The 24331-nt window shown below is 43.6% G+C and overlaps 2 protein-coding genes across 3 annotated transcripts in view; one reads left to right on the top strand and one right to left on the bottom strand.

Moving 5' to 3' along the window:
- The window catches only part of ABCA1 (ATP binding cassette subfamily A member 1), a 162169-nt gene extending 153958 nt beyond the window's left edge, over window positions 1–8211 (top strand). For both annotated transcript variants that reach the window (XM_075316595.1, XM_075316604.1), the window contains exon 50: window positions 5012–8211. In XM_075316595.1, the coding sequence (XP_075172710.1) occupies window positions 5012–5152 (141 nt within the window). In that variant the 3' untranslated portion in view covers window positions 5153–8211. The remainder of the gene's footprint in view (window positions 1–5011) is intronic.
- Window positions 8212–10254: 2043 nt separating this feature from the next.
- Window positions 10255–24331, bottom strand: part of NIPSNAP3A (nipsnap homolog 3A) — a 61723-nt gene continuing 47646 nt past the window's right edge. Inside the window, exons 5-6 of the mRNA XM_075339428.1 lie at window positions 17757–17843; window positions 10255–10550 (exon numbers count right to left, since the gene is read on the bottom strand). Of these exons, the coding sequence (XP_075195543.1) occupies window positions 10474–10550; window positions 17757–17843 (164 nt within the window). The 3' untranslated portion in view covers window positions 10255–10473. The remainder of the gene's footprint in view (window positions 10551–17756; window positions 17844–24331) is intronic.

The following is a 24331-nucleotide window of genomic DNA, read 5'->3' as shown; positions in this document are numbered from 1 at the left end:
AACATTAGCAAATGAACATTATTATCTCTTGTTGGCATGTATGCCTCCAATGTCTTATCACATCTACACAGAACAGGTGATAACGTTTTCAGACTCCCACTGAACTGAATGGTGGGATGACAGCGGTGGGGGTCCCTTTGCCATTTATAATGTGATGTAGACAGATGATAAATGTTATTTCTGTAAAAGAATATATAAAGAGAACTTATCAGTAGAATTTGTAAAGTAAAGTAAACACATGGCTATAATGGTCCTGTAATACTGATTTCACTGATACATTTGGTGAACAAATCCACTTTGTGTTTTTTCTTTAATCACCATTTGAAGTTTTCATCTAATTAGATTTTGCAGCACAGGAACCGGACTGTACATTGGGTCTTCTCCTCCCTGTCTGTGATTCCCCAGCCCTCCACCTACATCTTCTGTTTGAGGAGGCGATTTCAATCAGGGGAGGCAGGTCAATGAAATAGCAATGACCTGTTATTCAAAGACTGGAGGTAGCCAGAGAGTCGGGGAATCACAGACAGGGAGGAGAAGACCCAGGGTACAGTCCAGCCCCTCTGCACCAAAATCAAATTAGCAGTAAACGTCAAATGGTTATTAAAGAAAAACAAAGCAGATTTCTTCACCAAAGATATCCATTTAATCAGTATTAAAGCATCATTACAATCATGTCTTCACATTACAAAATCGTGCTATGTTCTCTTACAGAGAGTTATGTTACAGCTATCTTCTGTAAGCCAGGCCGGGAGGTTACTTTGTGTTATTACAGACTTTCAAAATTTTTCTTGCTCACAATATTTACTATGCTTAAAAATACGCTCTAGCCAATTACATGACACTTAAGAGTATTGGTTTTGGTCATATAGGAGGTTAAAATGTTATACCAGATCAGAAAATACATATAGAAAATACTTTTTATGCGGACTGCCTGGGGATATTCTGAAAAAGAGCAATGGCCTTCAACATTCAGCCTCATTCTATAAGAGGACTAGAAGAGAGTATTTTAATTTTGGAACGGAATTACACCACTTGTTCACTTGTCCACAAATGTCTTTTCTTTTTGTCCTATGTGATTTTTTTTTTTTTTGAAAGCTAAAATTAATCTGATCATCAAAAGTAAAATCTTAAAAAATTTAAAGCTCACTACACAAGAATGGCTAGTAAGGGAAATGGCTAGTTCAGATGCCTGGGGAGTGTATAGCATCTAAAGAATAAGTACCGTATTTTTCGCTTTATAAGACGCACCTGATTATAAGACGCACCCTCAAATTTGGTGAAGGAAGAGAGATTTTTTTTTTTTTTAAATGAATGGGGTCCATCTTATAATGCCAGTGTCCGTCTAACAAATCATATAGGATATATGTCCCTCATAGCCCCCCATCCTAAAATTAGCCCCCTTAATCTGGATATGGCCCTCTTATATTGAATATATCGCCCTTGTGCTGGCACACGTCCCCCAGTGATGCCACATGTCCCCTATTGCTGGCACACGTCCCCTATGGCTGGCACACAGCCCCCTGTGGCTGGCACCCGGCCCCTATTGCTGCCCATGGCCCCATGTGGCTGGCACACGGCCCCTATTGCTGCCCATGGCCCCCTGTGGCTGGCACACGGCCCCTATTGCTGCCCATGGCCCCCTGTGGCTGGCACACGGCCCCTATTGCTGCCCATGGACCCCTGTGGATGGCACACATCACCCTGTGTTTGATATCGCCCCCATGCTGCTGCTTATAGTAAAATAAATTCTTTCCTTACCTTATCCAGTGCTGTCCTCCCTCGTGTCTCCCTCCGTGCTGCCGAGTTCCTGTACTTCATGGTTTTCGGTGCCGGTCATGTGATCGGCACAGCAGAGTGACATCCCTGCGTGCATGATCATAACAGCAGGAGGGAGACCGGGGAGACACTGGGAGACACGCTGAAGGAGGTAAGTAAAGAGTTATTTATTTTACCATGGGCAGCATCATGGGGGCCATATCTAACACAGGGGGAGGGCATGTGCCATCAAAGGGAGGCGCAGGCACATATAATATGCGCTGATCCCCCAGCCCATCACCGTGGTATGGTGATGGACAGCGGCTGTGCATATTATATGAGCGGGAGCAGGAGATCTCCCGCTGCAGCCTTCACCAGCTCACCAGCCTCCCTCTGCCTCCAGCACTGCTCCAAATCTGCCCCCACCTTCCCTGGACCCTGCAGTATATAATCCGTATATTCGGATTATAAAGACGCACCCCTACTTTCCCCAAAAATTTGGGGGAACAAAAGTGCGTCTTATAAAAGCAAAAAATACGGTAATTCACATTTCTTTTGTACAAAATCCCTGTAGTGTGAGAGACGACCGTTACTGAATCTTTGATGGGCTTTGTGCCTAATGTTTTGAAGGTAGACTTACATGTTATTAGTTGGGGGAATTTTTTTAAAGTGCTTTTAGAGTATGTTCACACTATCTCTTTCCGGCAGTCAAACTCGTTTTGGCGTCTTTCATGCAGTAGATGCCTAAAAAAATTGATCTTTTCCTCATAATTTTTGTAAACTTAAAGCTTCTTTTTAGTGTTTTTTTTTTGTAGTTTCTTTAGCGCTTTTTCAATGTTTTTTAGCAATACATTTTTTCTTTCATTGCTTTTTGAACGCCTCGTTGCTACCATTTTCCAAACATTTTTATGAAACTTTTTTTGAAATCCACTAAACTAACATTTTTTTAAGCAAAAATACTGACAAAACCTATAAAAAAAAAAACATTTTTATTTTTCCCATTGACTTCTATTGTCAAGTATGGAGCATCTTCTTAACAGAAAACATCAGAACAAACGAACATGTTGCGTCTTTTAAACACTTTGCGTCTTTGAAAGTCTGAAGCATTTGAGAGACGTTCAGAAGTCTGAATATTGGAAGAGCACATCGCTTTCCCATCCAAATTAATATGACCATTATTTTGATAATTTTATTAGTGCTTAATAAACATTTTTTTTGCTGATCCACTCAAAAAATAGCATAAAAAGGAGTGTAAGCATACCCTAAGGGTCAACGTCAAGATTGTTTTATACCAGACATGTTTCTTAAAGGAAAAAGAAGAAATTCTATATATATTTTTTACAAGGCTACCTGTCCAGTTAAGGAAGGGATCATGTCATAGCAGGGTTTATTTTAAGGAAAATCTGTAGTCATTTCAAAAGGTAAACCTAAAGGGAACTTGTCAGCAAAAGAAATTGATTTATTTGCACAAATAGTTGTGATCAGCAGGTAAATACTGTTCTTAAGGCACTCTCCGCACTGAATAAATGTTCAAACCAAGTACAGGCACTCGGTGCATCACAATCATTTACATACACAGTCCCACCTGCTTGTTTTACCTCCACCCTCCTTTCTTCTTTAATTGATAGTTCAGGAAACAAAGCCAGAGCAGGGAAGAGATAGATGGGAAATAAGCAGGTGTGAAGGTGTATTTAAATAATTGGCACCGCTGTGATGCACCAAGTACCTATATTTGGTTTCAATAGTCATCCTGTGCTTACAGGCCCTTTAAACATGGGGCAGTGTCTAACTGGAAGTGCAGCTGCAGGGAGAAAATGACGTTATATTCTGCATGCAGTTACTCTCCTCTAATTTGGGGGAGATGGCGGTGCTGTGAACAGTTATCACTTCACACAGTGAAGGCACTGTAATCACACCTCCTGCTTGTTGATTAGCATTCTGTTTGCACACATGCTGTGTGTCAGCAGAGGAGTGGCAGTGCCCTCACAGACTGATGCACATACTTGAAGGCAGTGTTCCTCAACTCCAGTCCTAAAAGCCCACCAACAGATCAGGTTTTCAGGATTTCCTTAGTATTGCACAGATGATGGAATTATTCCCTGTGCAATACTGAGGAAATCCTGAAAACATGATCTGTTGGTGAGCCTTGAGAACGGGGGTTGCAGAACACTGCTTTAAGGGATTCGGTCAGCACAGAATGACTGTTCAAACAAAGTACATGTGCTCGGTGCATCATGGAGGTAAATTGTTTAAGTACGCCTTACCAACTGCTCGTTTTCCTTCTATCTCCTCCCTTCTCTAGCTCTATAAAGCCAGAGCCATCAATCGATGATGGGGTGGGGTGAATATGGAGGGAAAACAAGGGGCATAGGAAGGTACTTTTAAATGATGTGCATCATTGTGTGGCCTAAGCACCTGTGCTTGGTTTGAACAGTCATACTGTGCTGATAGAGTCCCTTTAAAATGGTATTTACCTGCTGATTACCACAATGGCTACAGGTAAATACTGATATTTTGCTGACAGATTCCCTTTAATGAACAGCAATTAGAATCAGGTCTTAAATATATAAAATAACCAAATATAAACCTTGTATTTTTTCCAATTTTTTTGTCCTTTTCTTACCCTGAGAGGTACGTTAGGCACATTACCTTTCCTTTCTCAAGTGTCAATTTGAGGTTATTAATAGAGTTTAGCGAGTACCTAACTATTCGTATGCGCTATACTCATAACGAGTACTGTCTAATACTCGCATATTCGTTCCGAATAGCATGTGCAATGCAAGTCAGTGGGGAAAACTCGCAAAGTAACAAGTAACCCGAATGCCGCACTATTTGCTACTCACACGAATAGTACAGCATTCGGGTTACTCTTTACCAGTTTTTCCCCATTGACTTGCATTGCACATGCTATTCAGAGCGAATACGGAGTATTAAACAGTACTCGTTATGAGTATAGTGAGTACGAATAGTTCGGTACTTGCTCAACTCTAGCAATTAACATTTAGGTGATACATGGAGTGAGAAATAATGCGTCATGCCAATAATCTAGAAACCATTCTGTAACAATGAATACTTTGAGCATAAAATCTTTACAATGTGTGAATCAGAACCATATCTAGATAAAAGGAGAGTGAGTTTTCCATTTAATATTTTCAAACATATATTTTCTATCACTTACATGAAATTAACAAGATGATTTTACAAAAATAATAAGAACATTCTGAAGTTAATTTGATGTCTTCTTTATCCTTTCTAGGTATTTGTTAACTTTGCCAAGGACCAAAGTGACGATGATCTATTAAAGGACTTGTCATTACATAAAAACCAGACTGTAGTAGATATGTCCGTCCTGTCGTCTTTTCTTGAGGACGAGAAGGTGAAAGAAAGCTACGTGTGACAAGCCAAACAGGGACAATCTGGAGGTTTTGTATAAAATGACTCCGTTGGCAGCACTTGGGACACAAATGCCCAGGAGTCAGGCCTGTAGGACCAGAGACAGGAGGCATCAGATACTGGACAACTCGAGCTACCACTCAATGCAATGCAAATCAATGCAATGACAGAAACAATTCCATAAACAGAGGCCGTGCCTCTTGTGTTGCCTTGTTGTACTGTACGCAAGTAAAAGACTTGAACGTAGAGGCCAACAGTATGACAATGTGAATCTATAGTGTTGGACCCACTGGATCCTGCTTGAAAGTGGGTTTGAAACAATAGCTATTATGTACAATGTAAATTTTGTATTGTTTATTGTATTCTCTTCCAGGATCGCAACAATCTTACCACTGACAAATAATGACTAGTAACTATTAATGGCTAGGGCGACGTGTGTCTGGAGATCCATGGTTTGCCCAGAAGGACTAGCTTTAATACCTTGTGATGTTCTAAGTGGTTCAGGTTATCGTGATGTTACCATTTAAGCTACCATGGGTACATTTTGTCTGTGCTTTAAAGCACAGACTACCATTTTGTAGTGACTCCTATTAGTGTGCAAATTGCAGCAATAAAGTGACAAAAGACAAGTGGTGGTGCGTACTAGGCCAGTGTAAAATCTGAAGATAAAAAGCAGTTTTATCCCGCATTCATACATGTGCCATGTAGGAGGATCCTGGGTCACCAAGCATCATACACGGATACAGCACAGAGTATTTTTCTACTGCAGACTATCCAGCTTTTCTACATTTGTTTTTGGTAGCATTGTTACATGTGTCCTGTGGTGTTATTTTTGCATTTTACTATTGTCTTTAGTACTATTTTTATTTTTTTTACACCTCAACTAACATTTTAGTTTCCTTTTGTCTTACTTTTGCAGACTGCAAAGCCAATACTTTACATTTTAAAGATAATTCTGTAGTCCTAATGTCTTGTGTCACATATTCTTCCATTTTACTAAACCGATGCACTCCCAGATGATGGGACTGCAGTGCGTTTTAATGACAGTAGCCAGCCGTGTCAGTTATACTGATGTGCAGTTTTATTTCGTTCTGCCGGATGGTTAATAGTAATAATACCTTGTTTTATACAATCATACCACTCTTTTTATTGGCATGTCCTTTTACCTTTTAATTACTTTCTGTATATTACAGACAGTAGTATACTTTTACACCAAGATGGGGTTTTTAGTTTTGTTTTTCAATGTTTTCAACTTTTTAAATTTTAAAGTTTTTAAAATTTGTTTGAGAGCAAAGTAAAAATAAAACAAACAAAAAACTTGCCAAAATAAGACTGCGGTATCCACTTTTTTTTTTAAATTTAGATAGTTTCACTGCCACATTATATCTTTTTCTCAGGTAGAATATAATGTAATGGAGATAATAAAACAACGGTAAAAAACAGTTGGAGTAGAGCTGGGTGTGAAATCATGAAGTACAACTAGTGGTTTGATATAGGACTTCAGGTAAACCTATGCTGAAAGGTATCGCATTGCACAAACAATGGAACATGGAGGAGTTCAGCTCTGCTACATGGTATAGTAATGTTTGTACCATCATGGAGGGCTGCAGCGTGGACAGGTGCCACTTATTGCTGCTGCTCAGATAAGAAGGGTAGACATTGGAGTAATACACATTGATATGTCGGTAATGGAACATTTCCCACTACTCCGAAACCCCCCTCCTATACTAGACCCAGCCCAAGCCGCGGACACTGCTTCTCATCAGATAGGTGGCCATCATGGAATAGGAACTGTAACCACTAAAATGGACAATCATATGACGACCTGCACAAACTAGAGTGCTATATGTTTGGTTTACAGGTCATTGGTAAAGAAAAAAATACCTTGGAAATATTGTAAGATTGATTCTTGCATATCTAGAACTATTCAGGAAAGGTAAAGTGCTTCTTGTAATATTAATTTTACAAGAAATGTTGTTATGGTGTTGGCAGTCACTGGTAACTTACACATCTGCATATCGGTTTGTGTAAAACCTAAAAAAAATGCCACCCCCTTACAAATCCCCCAGAACAAAATGCTTTGATCCGTGATAATAAAAGAATGTGACAGTAAGAAGCAATTGTTACTTGAACAGTCTTCTTGAAGTGCTTGTACCGTTAATAAGCCTTCCCAAATTTTTTATAAAGTGCTCGAACAAGCTTGTCATATTTATCAATGCACTTTTTGTGGTTTTTACCTCAGTCTATGCAAGAAGCTTTATTCCTGCACAAAATTTTTTTTTCCCCAACACTGCCTTACCAGATGGCACTGACTTTGGAGAAAATGTTAGGATACCGGAAGTGATAGGAGGTTAGGAAATTGCAGCTTGTGCCACATACCTATATAATGTGATAGGTATAGTGCCAAGTTAGTGATACCTATACCATCCGGATTCACTGTACCAGATTTCTGCACCATAATCTTGAATATGTCTGTGTGACAATGGATATGTATTTATTTCATCTGTGGTTTGCGTTATCTGGAACGCATAGCAAATGTCTGGTAAAAATAGGACAGTTTTACTAGTTAGGAATTCACAGACACATTCTTTATTCTCATTTCCGTGAATTATTTTGTTCTTCAGATATCACGTGCCACTAATTTTTCTTTAGTCTGGTTGGATAAAACATGCCACAAGTAATGTGGGAGCTTTAAATGCCGAGGCATATCTCTGTAGCTCCTAATCGGAAACATTTCTCCCAAGTGATGTGATGACGTTTTACATTCATTATGTTTCGTTATTTTTTGGTCCTTCATTCCAAGCACTTTACGCTGTTTTTTAATGGGATCTATTTTTGCACTGGAATACCCATTAACATTGCAAAAAATGTAAAAAGTACAAAACAAAAAAAAAGTACAAAAAAAAAAATTAAAAAAAAGTTTTACAATATAGTAGTTTCTAAGTTAAATCCTTACATTGACATAAAATATTTGTATTGTTATTAACTGTTTAAGTATTAAAAAGTATAGACTTAGATCTTTGTTAATTGCCTTGTATTATGTCACGTAAAGTTTAATAAATTGAAAAAGTGACACCCAAGTTGTGTTTTTTTCATGTTCCTCAGTGTACTTCTGCTTTAAAGGAGTTGTTCTTAAATGGGTAAAAACAAGCAACTTTGCAATTTACCTCTTTCTTAAGAACAGAGGGGATGTTTAATCTCTTGTACACAACTGGTTGCCAAAATTATTGAGCACCTCAGCAGTTAAGCTATGTGCCCACGTTGCGCTCTGTCCCTGCAGAAATTTCTGCAGCGATTTGAACAGCACACGTGCGCTTCAAAATCGCTGCAGAAACAGTGTGTACTGAAAAGCTGATTTCATGCGCTCTGGATGCAGCTCCTCCCATAGAGCGGGGGCTGCATGCAAAGCGCATGAAAGAAGTGATATGTCACTTCTTAGAACGCAGCGCTTCGGCAGCAGCCGTTCTAATACGCCACGTGGGCATGGATTATGCACAATCTTCATAGATTGTGCTGGGGACGCAGGACGCATGCAGTTACGCTGCGGTGCAGAATGCAGCGTAACTGCATGAAAATACGCTACATGGGCACATAGCCTTATTCAGCGGTAGCCGGACTCCTAGGCAATGCGCACTTACAAGCTCCTTGCTATGAAGTTTGCACATTGATTTTACAGAGGCAAAACTGCCACTGATAAGATTAGAGACTGCACTGTTCAGATCAGTGGTTCGACTATGCCTTCATCCCAAACTGGCAGTCATCAGAAGCATACCGCCCTTCAGCAAGTAGATGCATAGTGCGGTCCTCAAGAAACAGTTTAAGGCCCCCTTCACTTGTCAATGACTCCAGTACATTAATGTACAATAATGTCCATTTAGATACGTACCAGAGACACAGACATAGGTAGACCCATTATAATCAATGGCCCTGCGCACACATCCTTGTTTTCTCACTGACGCGTGTCTGTGTATTCCGCACAGAGACAAGCTAATTTTTCTCCAGCAGCACTGATGTAACACGGACCAACAATGATGTGATCTGGAGAAAACAAGTCTTTGAAATAAAATGATTTTCTATACTCACCTGTCTCCAGCGCTGCTGTCACTTGCTTACAAAGTTGCTCATTATGCTCATGAATATTCACTGCACCGCGGAACCGTAAGCAGCAGTGCTGCACACAACAGCACCGGGGATAAGCAAGTAAAAAGTTCCTGATCTCCGTGTGCCATCACGGATAGCACACTGAGAACACACATGTGCCAAAATCACATCACACAGATGGCCATACGCACCTTCAATATGGATCGTGAAAAACAGGCAAGTTTACAATGGACGTGTGAAGGGGGCTTAAAGTGGGCTTTCATCTTGGTTACACACAGACGTAGCAAACATTGCCCATCCTCATGTGTTACATGCAGATTTGCAAACTAAAAATTGTTAACAGATCAGTGATAAATTGAGTATTCTGCAGAAGGAAATATCAGCCATATGCCCTAAAATCATCCCTGAATTTTTTTCTGATTTGAAATTATATCCAAAATCCATAACACATCAACAACATTATTATACTGTATAATGTACTGCATACATTATATGTATGCAATATCATAATAACTGGGAAGAGGGCAGAGGGTGCAGTTGCCCCAGGCACGCCACTTAGAGGTGCCCACCCGGAGCTACCACCACCTTAACTGCTGCGCACCATGATACAGTTTAACTGTGTGGTGGAGCAGGGAAACAGTCTCCCTGCACTACGTGCCACCAACTTTCATTTAGCATTTCTGTGATGCTATTGATTGACAATGGTATAGGTAGCTGTCAGCAGAGGATCTTGACTTGTTGTGCCCAAAAGCATTCATCGTTGCAGAACAATCCTCAGACAACCATAAAGAACCTTGTTGCTAATATGTAAAGATGTGTAAGTACGTGGATTTTGTTTTGAAAATTTGTACACGCACGCGCACACGCACACGCACACACACACATTTTGATCTCTTGAATGAAACCAGTCCCTGGAAAATCCACCCTTTCTTCTCGACTTTGCTGGACTGGTTTTGATGACCCCGACTGTAAAGAAGAAATATCAGTACTACAATGCATAATCCTTTTAATGCAGAGATCCTTTCACACAGTTAACGAACCGCTTGGAAAGAATTGTAACACTGTACAGAAAATCTATTTTAGATGTACACAAATCAATTACGTAGATAAAATCTGGTATAAAAGTCGTAACAGACTCAAATGGGATTGTAGCTCACAAGTGAGGAGTCCATTTATATGTGTTCTGGCCGATTGCTTCAATATGTCCATGAGGAATGGCAGGAATTACTTCATTGGGGAGAATGGAGCTGGAACCAGAAGAAAGTTTCGCTGGGAGTCAAGAAACCCAACGCTTTCCCTCACTGAAAAGGAAGACAGAAAATGTATTGTCACAAGGTGTGGTGTAAATCATGTAAAAACAACATTAAAGTCTTCAGAACTGTAGTGAATGTCACTACTACCTCGCTACTACAGCTTCATTACTATGTTATTTCTCCATGGGTGTAACTACAGATGGCCACAGCTTTTTGTTTGGATGCTTGGAGCTCAAACGAATAAAGCAAGAAAACACCAATAGGTGTTTCTAGAGGACACAACTCACATACAATAGGATAACTTAGCACCAGTGAGGATAGATTACTAAAACTTAGCTTTTAATAGAGCTATTTAAAATTCATTTTGAACAAACACTTATAAAATACACTTAGGATCACCCTGCAGGTAACCAAGGTGCATGTTACCATGCTGCAATGAACAACCCTTGGAAAACACCGATAGGGGGAAAAACAATTATGTGTAATGCTGGTATCAATTACTGTCATACATACCGCATTATGAGGATTTTTTTTGCACAGAAGTTCCATTAGCTTAAAGCTAAATTTAGGAAACTATCTCCTCATAAGCAGTAAGGTATATACTATCCCCTAATACAGGGATCGCTTACACATACTAAGATATAAAATTAAGAACGATCTCACCCATTTGGAGGATCTTCAAACGTTTGGTACGGCAGTCCGTCTTTAGGAAGGGTCACAAAGGGGCCTGTGGTCCAGGCTGGGTATGTCTTGCCCTAAACCCCCTTGTCTCCCGTCCTTACAAGGACGGTCCACATCTGAACCTATATCCTTGAAAATGGTAGTCCCACATGCCTCCCGCCTCCCGACGCGTTTCGTCACTTTCTGTGACTCCTCAGGGGTCCAAGCATGAAAGATCATGTAGTGGGTCAAAGAAAGGTGTGTGACCTGCAAAGTCCAAACACCAAATGCTGCCAACCGTCAACCCCCTCATTAGTCATCTATAAATGTATGGTTAGGGGCCCGCACAGCCAATCCCAGCAACTCCTAAACAGGTGCAACCCATGAGTAATGTAATAACTCACTATCTGGTTAATAGTTATCGCCATGACAGCGGCTTTCCACGTGTCCCGGGCATTGGCATGTATTCCAAAAACCACTACGCCCCGGCGTGTACCGCACTTCCGGATAGCGATCACGAGAGGGAGGCTTGATCCGCCTCACGTGGTGCACTGAGCACCACGTGGTCGGACACGTGATCCATCACGTCACCATGTCCTTCGATGCGGACCTCCGATGTCAGGCACGCCCATAGAGAGGCCAGTTCCGTGTCACGTGGTGCATTCCGCACCACGTGATCGGACATGTGATCCAGCACGTCACCATGTCCCCCAGAGCGGACCTCCGGTATCAGGCACGCCCACAGAGAGGCCAGCTCTGCATCACGTGGTGCATTCCGCACCACGTGATCGGACATGTGACCCAGCACGTCACAATGTCCCTCAATGTGGTCCTCTGACACCGGGCACGCCCATAGGGCATACAATTAGAAATAACGCACAAAGTATCTAATCTCTCTGAATAGTTCATTGGGTTCTAATGTCGTAGTTATACTAAAATATATAGATGTAATTATGTAATTTCGTAGCAGGGAAAACCTCCACGTCTGGAGGAGATGTCACATAATGCTCACATCACCAAGTGATCTGTCCTATCATCATATTAACAAAAAGGGGGGGGGGGGGATGCAGGCCACAGGACTTCCCCCTGACCCTCACACAGAGGAGCCAAAAAAATTATATGTAAAATATACATGGATCGTAATGTATTGCATTGTGCAAAGAAGATGCCATGTGTCAGCCAACAGTGGAAGGGGACACATCCCATAGGCAACTATACTGCACATGTGACCAATAAACATTACCTCTCAGTAGGGGGACTGCTCCAGGTTCAAGCACACATTCATGTGTTCCAGTGACTCAAGATAATAAAGGACATGCAGCCTAAAATAATCCCTGTTATATTTCACATACAACACTATATAATGTCTGGACGTTAGAATGTCGCTTAGACTTACTATGAAGCAATATATATGAGTAGCAACAATTTTTTGGGGGATAACTTAGTGGTTATTTCTTATCACTCATTCCCCCAAAATAAGGGGGGGGGGGGGGGGAGGATTGCACATAACCCATGAGTGTAGTAGGAGTTGGTGTATTTTAACAGAAATACAGCGTGGCAGAATAGATTGTTATCTTCTGTCACACATATATAATATGGGGGGCCAAAAGCATGCCCCGATTATGTCCAGTAATATTTAGGCAGGCTAGATACTGGCACAGGTTTATGGATAGTAGCAAGAGAAGTTTCATAAAGAGGTATACATCGTATTCAGGATACGATGTATACCTCTTTATGAAACTTCTCTTGCTACTATCCATAAACCTGTGCCAGTATCTAGCCTGCCTAAATATTACTGGACATAATCGGGGCATGCTTTTGGCCCCCCATATTATATATGTGTGACAGAAGATAACAATCTATTCTGCCACGCTGTATTTCTGTTAAAATACACCAACTCCTACTACACTCATGGGTTATGTGCAATCCTCCCCCCCCCCCCCCCTTATTTTGGGGGAATGAGTGATAAGAAATAACCACTAAGTTATCCCCCAAAAAATTGTTGCTACTCATATATATTGCTTCATAGTAAGTCTAAGCGACATTCTAACGTCCAGACATTATATAGTGTTGTATGTGAAATATAACAGGGATTATTTTAGGCTGCATGTCCTTTATTATCTTGAGTCACTGGAACACATGAATGTGTGCTTGAACCTGGAGCAGTCCCCCTACTGAGAGGTAATGTTTATTGGTCACATGTGCAGTATAGTTGCCTATGGGATGTGTCCCCTTCCACTGTTGGCTGACACATGGCATCTTCTTTGCACAATGCAATACATTACGATCCATGTATATTTTACATATAATTTTTTTGGCTCCTCTGTGTGAGGGTCAGGGGGAAGTCCTGTGGCCTGCATCCCCCCCCCCCCCCTTTTTGTTAATATGATGATAGGACAGATCACTTGGTGATGTGAGCATTATGTGACATCTCCTCCAGACGTGGAGGTTTTCCCTGCTACGAAATTACATAATTACATCTATATATTTTAGTATAACTACGACATTAGAACCCAATGAACTATTCAGAGAGATTAGATACTTTGTGCGTTATTTCTAATTGTATGCCCTATGGGCGTGCCCGGTGTCAGAGGACCACATTGAGGGACATTGTGACGTGCTGGGTCACATGTCCGATCACGTGGTGCGGAATGCACCACGTGATGCAGAGCTGGCCTCTCTGTGGGCGTGCCTGATACCGGAGGTCCGCTCTGGGGGACATGGTGACGTGCTGGATCACATGTCCGATCACGTGGTGCGGAATGCACCACGTGACACGGAACTGGCCTCTCTATGGGCGTGCCTGACATCGGAGGTCCGCATCGAAGGACATGGTGACGTGATGGATCACGTGTCCGACCACGTGGTGCTCAGTGCACCACGTGAGGCGGATCAAGCCTCCCTCTCGTGATCGCTATCCGGAAGTGCGGTACACGCCGGGGCGTAGTGGTTTTTGGAATACATGCCAATGCCCGGGACACGTGGAAAGCCGCTGTCATGGCGATAACTATTAACCAGATAGTGAGTTATTACATTACTCATGGGTTGCACCTGTTTAGGAGTTGCTGGGATTGGCTGTGCGGGCCCCTAACCATACATTTATAGATGACTAATGAGGGGGTTGACGGTTGGCAGCATTTGGTGTTTGGACTTTGCAGGTCACACACCTTTCTTTGACCCACTACATGATCTTTCATGCTTGGACCCCTGAGGAGTCACAGAAAGTGACGAAACGCGTCGGGAGGCGGGAGGCATGTGGGACTACCATTTTCAAGGATATAGGTTCAGATGTGGACCGTCCTTGTAAGGACGGGAGACAAGGGGGTTTAGGGCAAGACATACCCAGCCTGGACCACAGGCCCCTTTGTGACCCTTCCTAAAGACGGACTGCCGTACCAAACGTTTGAAGATCCTCCAAATGGGTGAGATCGTTCTTAATTTTATATCTTAGTATGTGTAAGCGATCCCTGTATTAGGGGATAGTATATACCTTACTGCTTATGAGGAGATAGTTTCCTAAATTTAGCTTTAAGCTAATGGAACTTCTGTGCAAAAAAAATCCTCATAATGCGGTATGTATGACAGTAATTGATACCAGCATTACACATAATTGTTTTTCCCCCTATCGGTGTTTTCCAAGGGTTGTTCATTGCAGCATGGTAACATGCACCTTGGTTACCTGCAGGGTGATCCTAAGTGTATTTTATAAGTGTTTGTTCAAAATGAATTTTAAATAGCTCTATTAAAAGCGATGCTTGGAGCTCAGCAGCCAAGGGGGACTAGTGTGGGGGAGGGGTTCTCCCCAAAAACGAAAATTTTGTTCACTTCCCCTTTGTGCAACCACATGACATTACTATCCAATCCTTGTTAGTCAGAATAGCTAGAGTTTATAATCACTTTACTCCTTATAACTTTATTTTTTAGAATTACAAATTCTTCTAAAATGTTGGAAAAATATTAAGATTTTTCATATTTTCTTATCCACTACTCAGACAACCCCTTCTCTGACTATTTGGCTCCAATGTAACATAACTACTATATTCACCTGCAGTGTGGGTGTCATTTCACACCCCAGTATTTGTGCCTGCTCCCCCAACGTCACGCGAATCCTACATGCAGTCAGTGGCCATTTCACTCTCACCTCGTTTAGGCTGCTTTCACACGCCAGGTTTTTGCCATGAGGCACAATCCAACAAAAACGTGAAAAAACGGATCCAGCGTCTGTTGCCGCCGGATCAGTTTTTCGCCCATAGACTTCTATTAGCGCTGGATTGTGCCGGATAGCCTCGTGTTCCATCCGGCTATTGCCGGATCCGACAAAATTTTCTTGTCCGGCGGCCGGATGGAACGCTGAGGGGAACGTTTTTTATCTCCAGCGAAAAAACGCTGTATCGCGGCATGTTTTATAATGGAAGCCTATGGAAGCTGGATCCAGCATAATGCTGCAAAAAAAAAAAAAAAAAAAAAAAAAAAAAGATACAGCCGCCAGATCCATTTGTTTGAACTGAGCATGCTCAGTATCACAACAGATCCATCAAAAAACTGAAGGAACTGATGAAAAACACACTGATGCAACTGACCCGTTTTTTCGCCAGATCCGTCGCATCAGTTTTTTCGCCAGATCGTGCCTGATGCCAAAAAACTGATGCATGAAAGCAGCCTTAGACTTAACTGACATCTAGAGGAGGACAAAGAGTAGAAGCAGGACCTCACATCTTCTAGGTGTCAGTGAGAAAGAAGGGGCCGTTGCTTGCCATGTCACACGAGCTTCAGGAGAGTAGGCGCCGATTCCAATAGAACAACGCCTGCACTGGAGGCGAGTATAGATGTTATCATTTTACATGGGGACAATATAGTAATTGAGAGGGGGTTGTATGACTGGTGTACAAGACCTTTAACTGTTATCATATATAAACGACTGTCAAAAGAATAAACCCAGTGGCTTGGTCATGTGAAGAGCCTCTACTGACGAGCATGTGATGTTAGGGGTCACTTCCTCTACTATAGTGGAGCAAGCATTATTCTTCAGAACACCACATGGTAAAATTACACAATAGCCTGACTTTTCCCACTAAGTCATAGGTTCTTAGGGTAGCATCCGAAATGGAAAAAATGTGTACAATAGATTGTGACCCTCAGTGTGTGTATGTGCAGCAATCATAAGGGGGTATATTCATCCAAAATTCCAAAATGTATGATAAGTGCTGGTGGAACGTTCACGACTCCATCCTATCCATAGAATGGGAGCCACCCTTTCTCCCATTCTTACAGCAGAAAGAAGAGTCCATGCATTTAACACTCTGCATTGTAGTTTATTTGAGCAGTGCAAGTGGTCACATTTCCCTAATCCCATAAAACACACACAAAAGGCCAACTATACACCTCACCTACGTATTACTGGATTGCCCTACATGGGTCAAGAGACACCCTTATTACCAGAAATGGCCAGTGGACGATTAGCACTTACCTGTAACTTCTTCCGCACTAAGGCCACATGCACACAGTACTATTTTTTTATGTCTTTTTTTTGGTGCAGTTTTGTCACAAATCTGCATCCTGATTCCAGCAACGTCAATGAGAATTCTGAGGCACAGTGCACGTTGCTTATTTTTTCCTTGCTGATTTGGTGCAGAAAATAATCTGCAGCATGTCAATTCTTGATGCACTTTTCCCTGCATTTTTCAGCCCTTCTTCCCATTGATTTCATTATGAAAACCGCATGGTAAAAATGCTGCAAAAACACCTGTTTTGGTGCGTTTTTCTGCCAGAAGATGCAGATTTGTTGCAGAAAATGTTTGCATCAAATACTCAGTGTGTGCACATAGCCTAAATGTCATCCCTTTCTAACATGCAAAATACAACTGAGAAACCAAAAGAAATTGACAAGCATGTACAGTATGTGACCAGAAGGTACACTTCTACAGAACAGCTCTGTGGGCCAGAGAACATGCACCCAAGATAGCGAAAATGTGTGAATGTGTGTGTAGCTCAGGTCAATGTGTAACCGTCGTGTTAATTTTTATTGCATTAATCGAGAGTACACATGAAAATAAGCAACTTTGTAATATATCTTATCAGAGAAATCTGCTTCTTTCTCTGCCAGAATTGATCAGTCATTATCAAAATTCTCAATACTGTCTTCAGTGCAGACTTTCCCATTACTGAGAAGGGAGAAGCTAAAGGCAGAGGGAGGAGCTAGAGGCAGAGGGAGGAGCTAGAGGCAGAGGGAGGAGCTAGAGGCAGAGGGAGGAGCTAGAGGCAGAACTCCTTCCATTCTCTTTCTGCCTCTAGCTCCTCCCTCTTCTATCCACATAGAATCTCATCAGCACCAATTGTCATCTATTTCAGTAATGGGAAACTGATCCCTGAATTTATGATTTTTTTTTTTTTTTTAATGACGAGTATGCTTTCAGCTTTGCCCTTTACAGATAAGAAAATTACCTGCTGCTCATACTCATCCTTGCACAGACAAACTCAAGATCTTCCAATAAAACTTAATATACACATATGATCCTTCCAAATGCAATGTAATCAATAAGAATAAAAAAAAAAAAAAAAAAAAAAAAAAATCTACACATAACAAATGTAATTTACCTGCAGCCACTACCCTGGCATCTTCATGAGCCAGATGTCTTCCGGCAGCCCGACTGTCAGAATTGTCATTCCACCACAAGACATGAACTGCGTATACACAAAATACATTTGTTACATCACAACCACGTGATTTACACATTTTTGGAACAATTGTATAGCTGCGAAAAACTATTCATATGCACAAGTGCAAATACAATCACAGCCTATCAGAGCGTGCACTAGGTGAGTGTAAGGGGAAAGAGGGGCCTACTGTCAGTATTGGAGAAATGGTGAGATTATTAGGGAAGGCCGCTGCTCTGGAAATGGGCAAATAAATGGAGCAGGAGCATAACTATATGGGGTGGAAAGTAGTCCCTGAGCTGTCTAGTGGTTCTTTAAAGGGGTTTTCCCCCACAAAAAAGGTCATTTTAATCAATAAACCTTGGAAAATAATAAATTTCCACAATTGGATGCATTAAAAAAAAATGTTTCTGTGCTGAGATAATCTCATATAGAGTGGGGAAAATAAGTGATTGATACACTGACAATTTTGCAAGTTTTCCCACTTATAAAGAACTAGCTGTAGTACCCGAGTGTTGCCAGGGATAGTAACTGTCTCTCTCCCAGTCTCTGTCTGTGTGTCACTGTCTGTCTGTCTCGCTGTCTGTCTCTATCTCTCTGTCTGTATTTGCATCAGTCTGTCTCAATCTCTTTATCTGTCTGTCTCTCGCTGTCTCTTTGCCCGTCTGTCTCTTTGCCGGGCTGTCTCTTTGCCGGGCTGTCTCTTTGCCGGGCTGTCTCTTTGCCGGGCTGTCTCTGTCTGTCTCACCACCGACCTCATTTTACCTCACACAGCTTCTTATGCTAACAGTTTATTTTGTTCCTATAGCAACCACTGACAGTTGCTATTTATAGCCTGCAGCTCACAGCTCCATTCAGTTTAATGGCTGCAGGATTTTTGTAGAGTAACTGGAAAGCACGGGGTTAAGTTTTCCCGCCCATACATAGTCTATGACGTTCCCTGAGTCACATGGAGTGTGTGTGCAACATTTCGTGATTGTGCGGATCAACGGTGCGGATTCCTTTAGCGGACATACACACACACACACACACACACACACACACTGAGCTTTATATATTAGATGGAGATCTGCACTTTTTATTGTTGGTTCACTTCTACTGTCACAGAGAGAATAAAAAAAAAAAAATCCAGAAAATTACATTGTATGATTTTTAAATAATTAGTTTGCATTTTATTGCATGAAATAAGTATTTGATCACCTACCAATCAGCAAGAATTCTGGCTCTCACAGACCTGTTATGTTTTCCATTAAGAAGCCCTCCTACTCTGCACTCATTACCTGTATAACAGACACCTGTCCACACAACATCAATCAGACTCAAACCTCTCTACCATGGCCAAGATAAAAGCACTGTCTAAGGACACCTCGGAGAAAATTGTAGACCTGCACAAGGCTGGGATGGGCTATAGTGACAACAAGCAAGCAGCTTGGTAAGAAGGCAACAACTGTTGGCAAAATTATTCAAAAATGGAAGAAACACAAGATGACTGCCAAACTTACTCTGTTTGGGACTCCATGCAAGATCTTACCTCATGGGTTAAGGACGATTTTGAGAAGGTCAGTAATTGGCCCAGAACTACACGGGAGGACCTGGTCAATAGCTTGGACCACAGTATCAAAGTTTACCGTTCGGAACATAGCACACGGTCATGCATTAAAATTCTGCAGGGAATACAAGGTCTCTCTGCTCACACCAGTACATGTCCAGGCCCATTTGAAGATCGCCAATGACTATCTGGATGATCCAGAGGAGGCATGGGAGAAGGTCATGTTGTCAGATGAGAACAAAATAGAACTTTTTGGTATCAACATCCCTCGCAGTGTTTGGAGGAAGAAAAAGGGTGAGTAAAACCTCAAGATCATCATACTTTGGGGGTGTTTTTCTGCAAAGGGCACAGGGAAACTGCACCGTATTGAAGGGAGAATGGATGAGGTTATGTATTGCAAGATTTTGGCCAACAACCTCCTTCCCTAAGTAAGAACATTGAAGATTGGTTGAGGCTGGATTTTACAACATGACAATGACCTGAAACACACAGCCAGGGCATTTAAGGAGTGTCTCCATAAAACGTTTCAAGGTCCTGGAGTGGCCTAGCCAGTCTCCAGGCCTGAACCCTATATAAAATCTTTGAAGGGAGCTGAAACTTAATGTTGCCCATTGACAGTCCCATAACCAGAAAGATCTGGCGAAGAACAGTACGGAGGAAATGTATGACCTTTGTAATTGCAAACAAAGGTTTCTGTACCAAATATTAAGTTCTGTTTTTCTATTGTATCAAATACTTATTTCATGCAATTAAATGCAAATTAATTATTTAAAAATCATACAAATGTGATTTTCTGGATTTTAGTTTTTTGGGGGGGGGATTCTCTGTCACAGTTGAAGTGTATCTGCGATAAAAATTACAGAACTCTACATTCTCTGTTTGTGGGAAAACTTGCAAATTGGTAGTATATCAAATACTTATTTTCCCCACTGTATGTGCCCCTGGTATGTACTCTGTAATGGCCGTGTCTGACCGTACAGGGACATGGTGTGATCATACCACATCTCCTGGGCCGGGGAGGAAGAAAAAGACTATTCGACTATACAGACATTACAGTATGAGATCGCATATTCCATCTTTGAGATAAAAAAATATTTGAAAACAGACCTGGAAATGATTTACCTAACAATAAGATCTAGGTCCGACCCCATGCTGTAATGTCTTTATACTTTCTTTTGTGTCCTCCCTGGCCCAGGAGATGTGGTATGATCAGCCCATGTCCCTGTACAGTCAGACACGGCCATTACACAGTACATAGCAGGGACACATATATAAGATTATCTCAGCACAGAAACATTTATTTATTTTTTTTTTAAAACACCTCCAATTGTGGTACTTATTATTATTCCAAGATCTATTGATTAAAATGAGCTTTAAAATTAACTTTTAGGGAAAACCACTTTAAGAGGATAACAGTGTTGAAAATTTCAAGTATAGGAGTCCTGTCATAAATGTTGCCGACGAACTTCGAATTATGCAGGGAAGTGAATGCTGATGATAGGTGACATCTGACTGAAAGAAGGAGAGCGGTACTACCCTCAGGAAAGAAGCTGTGACTGCAGGATAGAGAGTGGTAGTGAATCAAGTCCATCACCGCACTGCCGTGGTTTATAGGTCCTCACATGCTTTTATCCCAGCAGTGTGCTTGGTCAGAGCACCACATGTTACACTATGTGCAAATGGTGTTTTCTCAAGTAGTTTTTTTTTTTGTTTTTTTTTTAAATCAGATACTCTCACAAAAAACACAACTACAAAATCTGACTAAAAATACTTGACAGACACTTCGTATTGATTTCAATGTTAATCTTTTTTTTTTGCGGTGGCGGATGTTCAGGGGGCAGTGATCCCTTGTTTTATTGAGCGATTTTTACCACTTCAGGTTTTCAAAAACTCCTAATGGAAAAAGAAAAAGAAACTGGCTATGTGCACACGACATCTTAACTCCTTAAGGCAGGGGTGGGGAACCTTTTTACTGCCAGGGACCATTTGGAATTTTCTACCAACCTCCAGGGGTCGCACCAAAATTATCAACTTGAAAATGACCAGGCTATATTTGGTCAAACAATTAACTCACCCCTACTGGGGTGGCTGGAGCGGCTGTGATGTTCGGTGATATTGATCATGTTGTTTCTCACAACTGCTTTTCCAGGTTTCTCTTGGTCTGGAAAGGCTGGGGGCATACACATCACAAGAGAAGCTGGGGCATATACATCACAGGAGACGCTGAGGCATATACATCACAGGAGAGACTGGGGCATACACATCACAGGAGAGGCTGGGGCATATACATCCCAGGAGAGGCTGGGGCATATACATCCCAGGATGGGCTGGGGTGTATATACATCACAGGAGATGCTGAGCATGGACAGCACTGGCGGCGGGCACAACGGACAGCACTAGGCGGCACAACGGACAGCACTAGGCGGCACAACGGACAGCACTAGGCGGCACAACGGACAGCACTAGGCGGCACAACGGACAGCACTAGGCGGCACAACGGACAGCACTAGGCGGCACAACGGACAGCACTAGGCGGCACAACGGACAGCGCTAGGTGGCACAACGGACAGCGCTAGGCGGCAGCACAACGGACAGCGCTAGGCGGCAGCACAACGGACAGCGCTAGGCGGCAGCACTGAGAGCGCTAGGCGGCAGCACTGAGAGCGCTAGGCGGCAGCACTGAGAGCGCTAGGCGGCAGCACTGAGAGCGCTAGGCGGCAGCACTGAGAGCGCTAGGCGGCAGCACTGAGAGCGCTAGGCGGCAGCACTGAGAGCGCTAGGCGGCAGCACTGAGAGCGCTAGGCGGCAGCACTGAGAGCGCTAGGCGGCAGCACTGAGAGCGCTAGGCGGCAGCACTGAGAGCGCTAGGCGGCAGCACTGAGAGCGCTAGGCGGCAGCACTGAGAGCGCTAGGTGGCAGCACTGAGAGCGCTAGGTGGCAGCACTGAGAGCGCTAGGTGGCAGCACTGAGAGAGCTGGGTGGCAGCACTGAGAGAGCTGGGTGGCAGCACTGAGAGAGCTGGGTGGCAGCACTGAGAGAGCGCTAGGTGGCAGCACTGAGAGCGCTAGGTGGCAGCACAGAGCGCTAGGTGGCAGCACAGAGCGCTAGGTGGCAGCACAGAGCGCTAGGTGGCAGCACAGAGCGCTAGGTGGCAGCACAGAGCGCTAGGTGGCAGCACAGAGCGCTAGGTGGCAGGATTGGGAGCACTAGGTGGCAGGATTGGGAGCACTAGGTGGCAGGATTGGGAGCACTAGGTGGCAGGATTGGGAGCACTAGGTGGCAGGATTGGGAGCACTAGGTGGCAGCTCGGACAGCACTAGGTGGCAGCTCGGACAGCACTAGGTGGCAACACAGTAGTAGGTGGGGCAGCACAGAGAGAACTAGAGGGCAGCACGGACAGAACTAGGTAGCAGCACAAAGAGCACTAGGTGGCAGTACTAACAGCACTGACAGCACTAGGAGGCAGCACAGAGAGCATTAGGTGACAGCACTAGGAGGCAGCACGGACATCTGGGTGGCAGCATAGAGAGCACTAGGTGACAGCACAGAGAGCACTAGGTGGCAGCACGGACAGAACTAGGTGGCAGCACAAAGAGCACTAAGTGGCAGTACTAACAGCGCTGACAGCACTAGAAGGCAGTACGGAGAGCATTAGGTGACAGCACTAGGAGGCAGCAGGGGGAGTACTATGTGGCAGCACAGACAGCACTAGGAGGCTGCACGGATTACACAGCACTGAGGGGGTTACACAGCACTGAGGGAGTACACACAGTACTAGGGGGTACACAGCACTTGGGGTTACACACAGTACTAGGGGGTACACAGAACTGAGGGGGTACACAGCACTTGGGGCTACACACAGTACTTGGGGGTACACAGCACTGAGGGGGTACACAGCACTTGGGGCTACACACAGTACTAGGGGGTACACAGCACTGAAAGGCTACACAGCACTTGGGGCTACACACAGTACTATGGGGTAGAAAGCACTGGACGGGGGGCCAGCGATGGTTGCATACTCACAATACTAGGGGAGGATGAGTCACACAGCACAGGTACGGGAGGCATGTACAGAAGGGAAGCATCTGCTGCACCTCTTCTTCTGTGACAGGAGCACCCCGCCCACAAGGTAAACCCTGAGCACGCGAGCACAGTCCCGAGTTCAGTCTAGAATGTACGGGCTGTAGTCAGGTCCTGAAAAGAGCCCGTACATTCTAGTACGGGCTGCAATCAGGATCTGGAAAAAACCTGTACGTTCTAGCATCTACCCAGAACGCACTGGTATTTAAAGGGCCGGCAAAAGCGTGAGTGCCGTTCGAGCACTGTGGTTGCCTGTAATGTGCCCGGGGGCCGCAGAATATGTCATCGCGGGCCGCAGAAAATGTCATCGCGGGCCGCAAAGGGCCCGCGGGCCGGAGGTTCCCCACCCCTGCCTTAAGGAGTAATCGTCATTTTAATATTTCTATTTCATAAATCAACAGTACACATAAGCAATTTTGTAATATATCCTATCAGACAAATCTACCAGAATTGATCTATCATTATCAAAATTCTCAAATCTGAGGACTTTCATTACTGAGATAAGAGATGGCAGATATTATTAAGGAGATTTTATGTAGGGGGCAGAGGGGGGGTGGAGCTGGAGGCAGAGGGGGGAGCTGGAGGCAGAGGGGGGGGAGCTGGAGGCAGAGGGGGGGGAGCTGGAGGCAGAGGGGGGGGGGAGCTGGAGGCAGAGGGGGGGGGAGCTGGAGGCAGAGGGGGGGGGAGCTGGAGGCAGAGGGGGGGGGAGCTGGAGGCAGAGGGGGGGGGGAGCTGGAGGCAGAGGGGGGGGGAGCTGGAGGCAGAGGGGGGGGGAGCTGGAGGCAGAGGGGGGGGGAGCTGGAGGCAGAGGGGGGGGGAGCTGGAGGCAGAGGGGGGGGAGCTGAGGCAGAGGGGGGGGAGCTGAGGCAGAGGGGGGGGAGCTGGA

Source organism: Anomaloglossus baeobatrachus, chromosome 1 (genome assembly GCF_048569485.1).
Source record: "Anomaloglossus baeobatrachus isolate aAnoBae1 chromosome 1, aAnoBae1.hap1, whole genome shotgun sequence".
Taxonomy (NCBI): Eukaryota; Metazoa; Chordata; class Amphibia; order Anura; family Aromobatidae; genus Anomaloglossus; species Anomaloglossus baeobatrachus.
The sequence above is the reverse complement of the archived record's forward strand: the minus strand, read 5'-3'. Positions and strand labels throughout refer to the sequence as shown.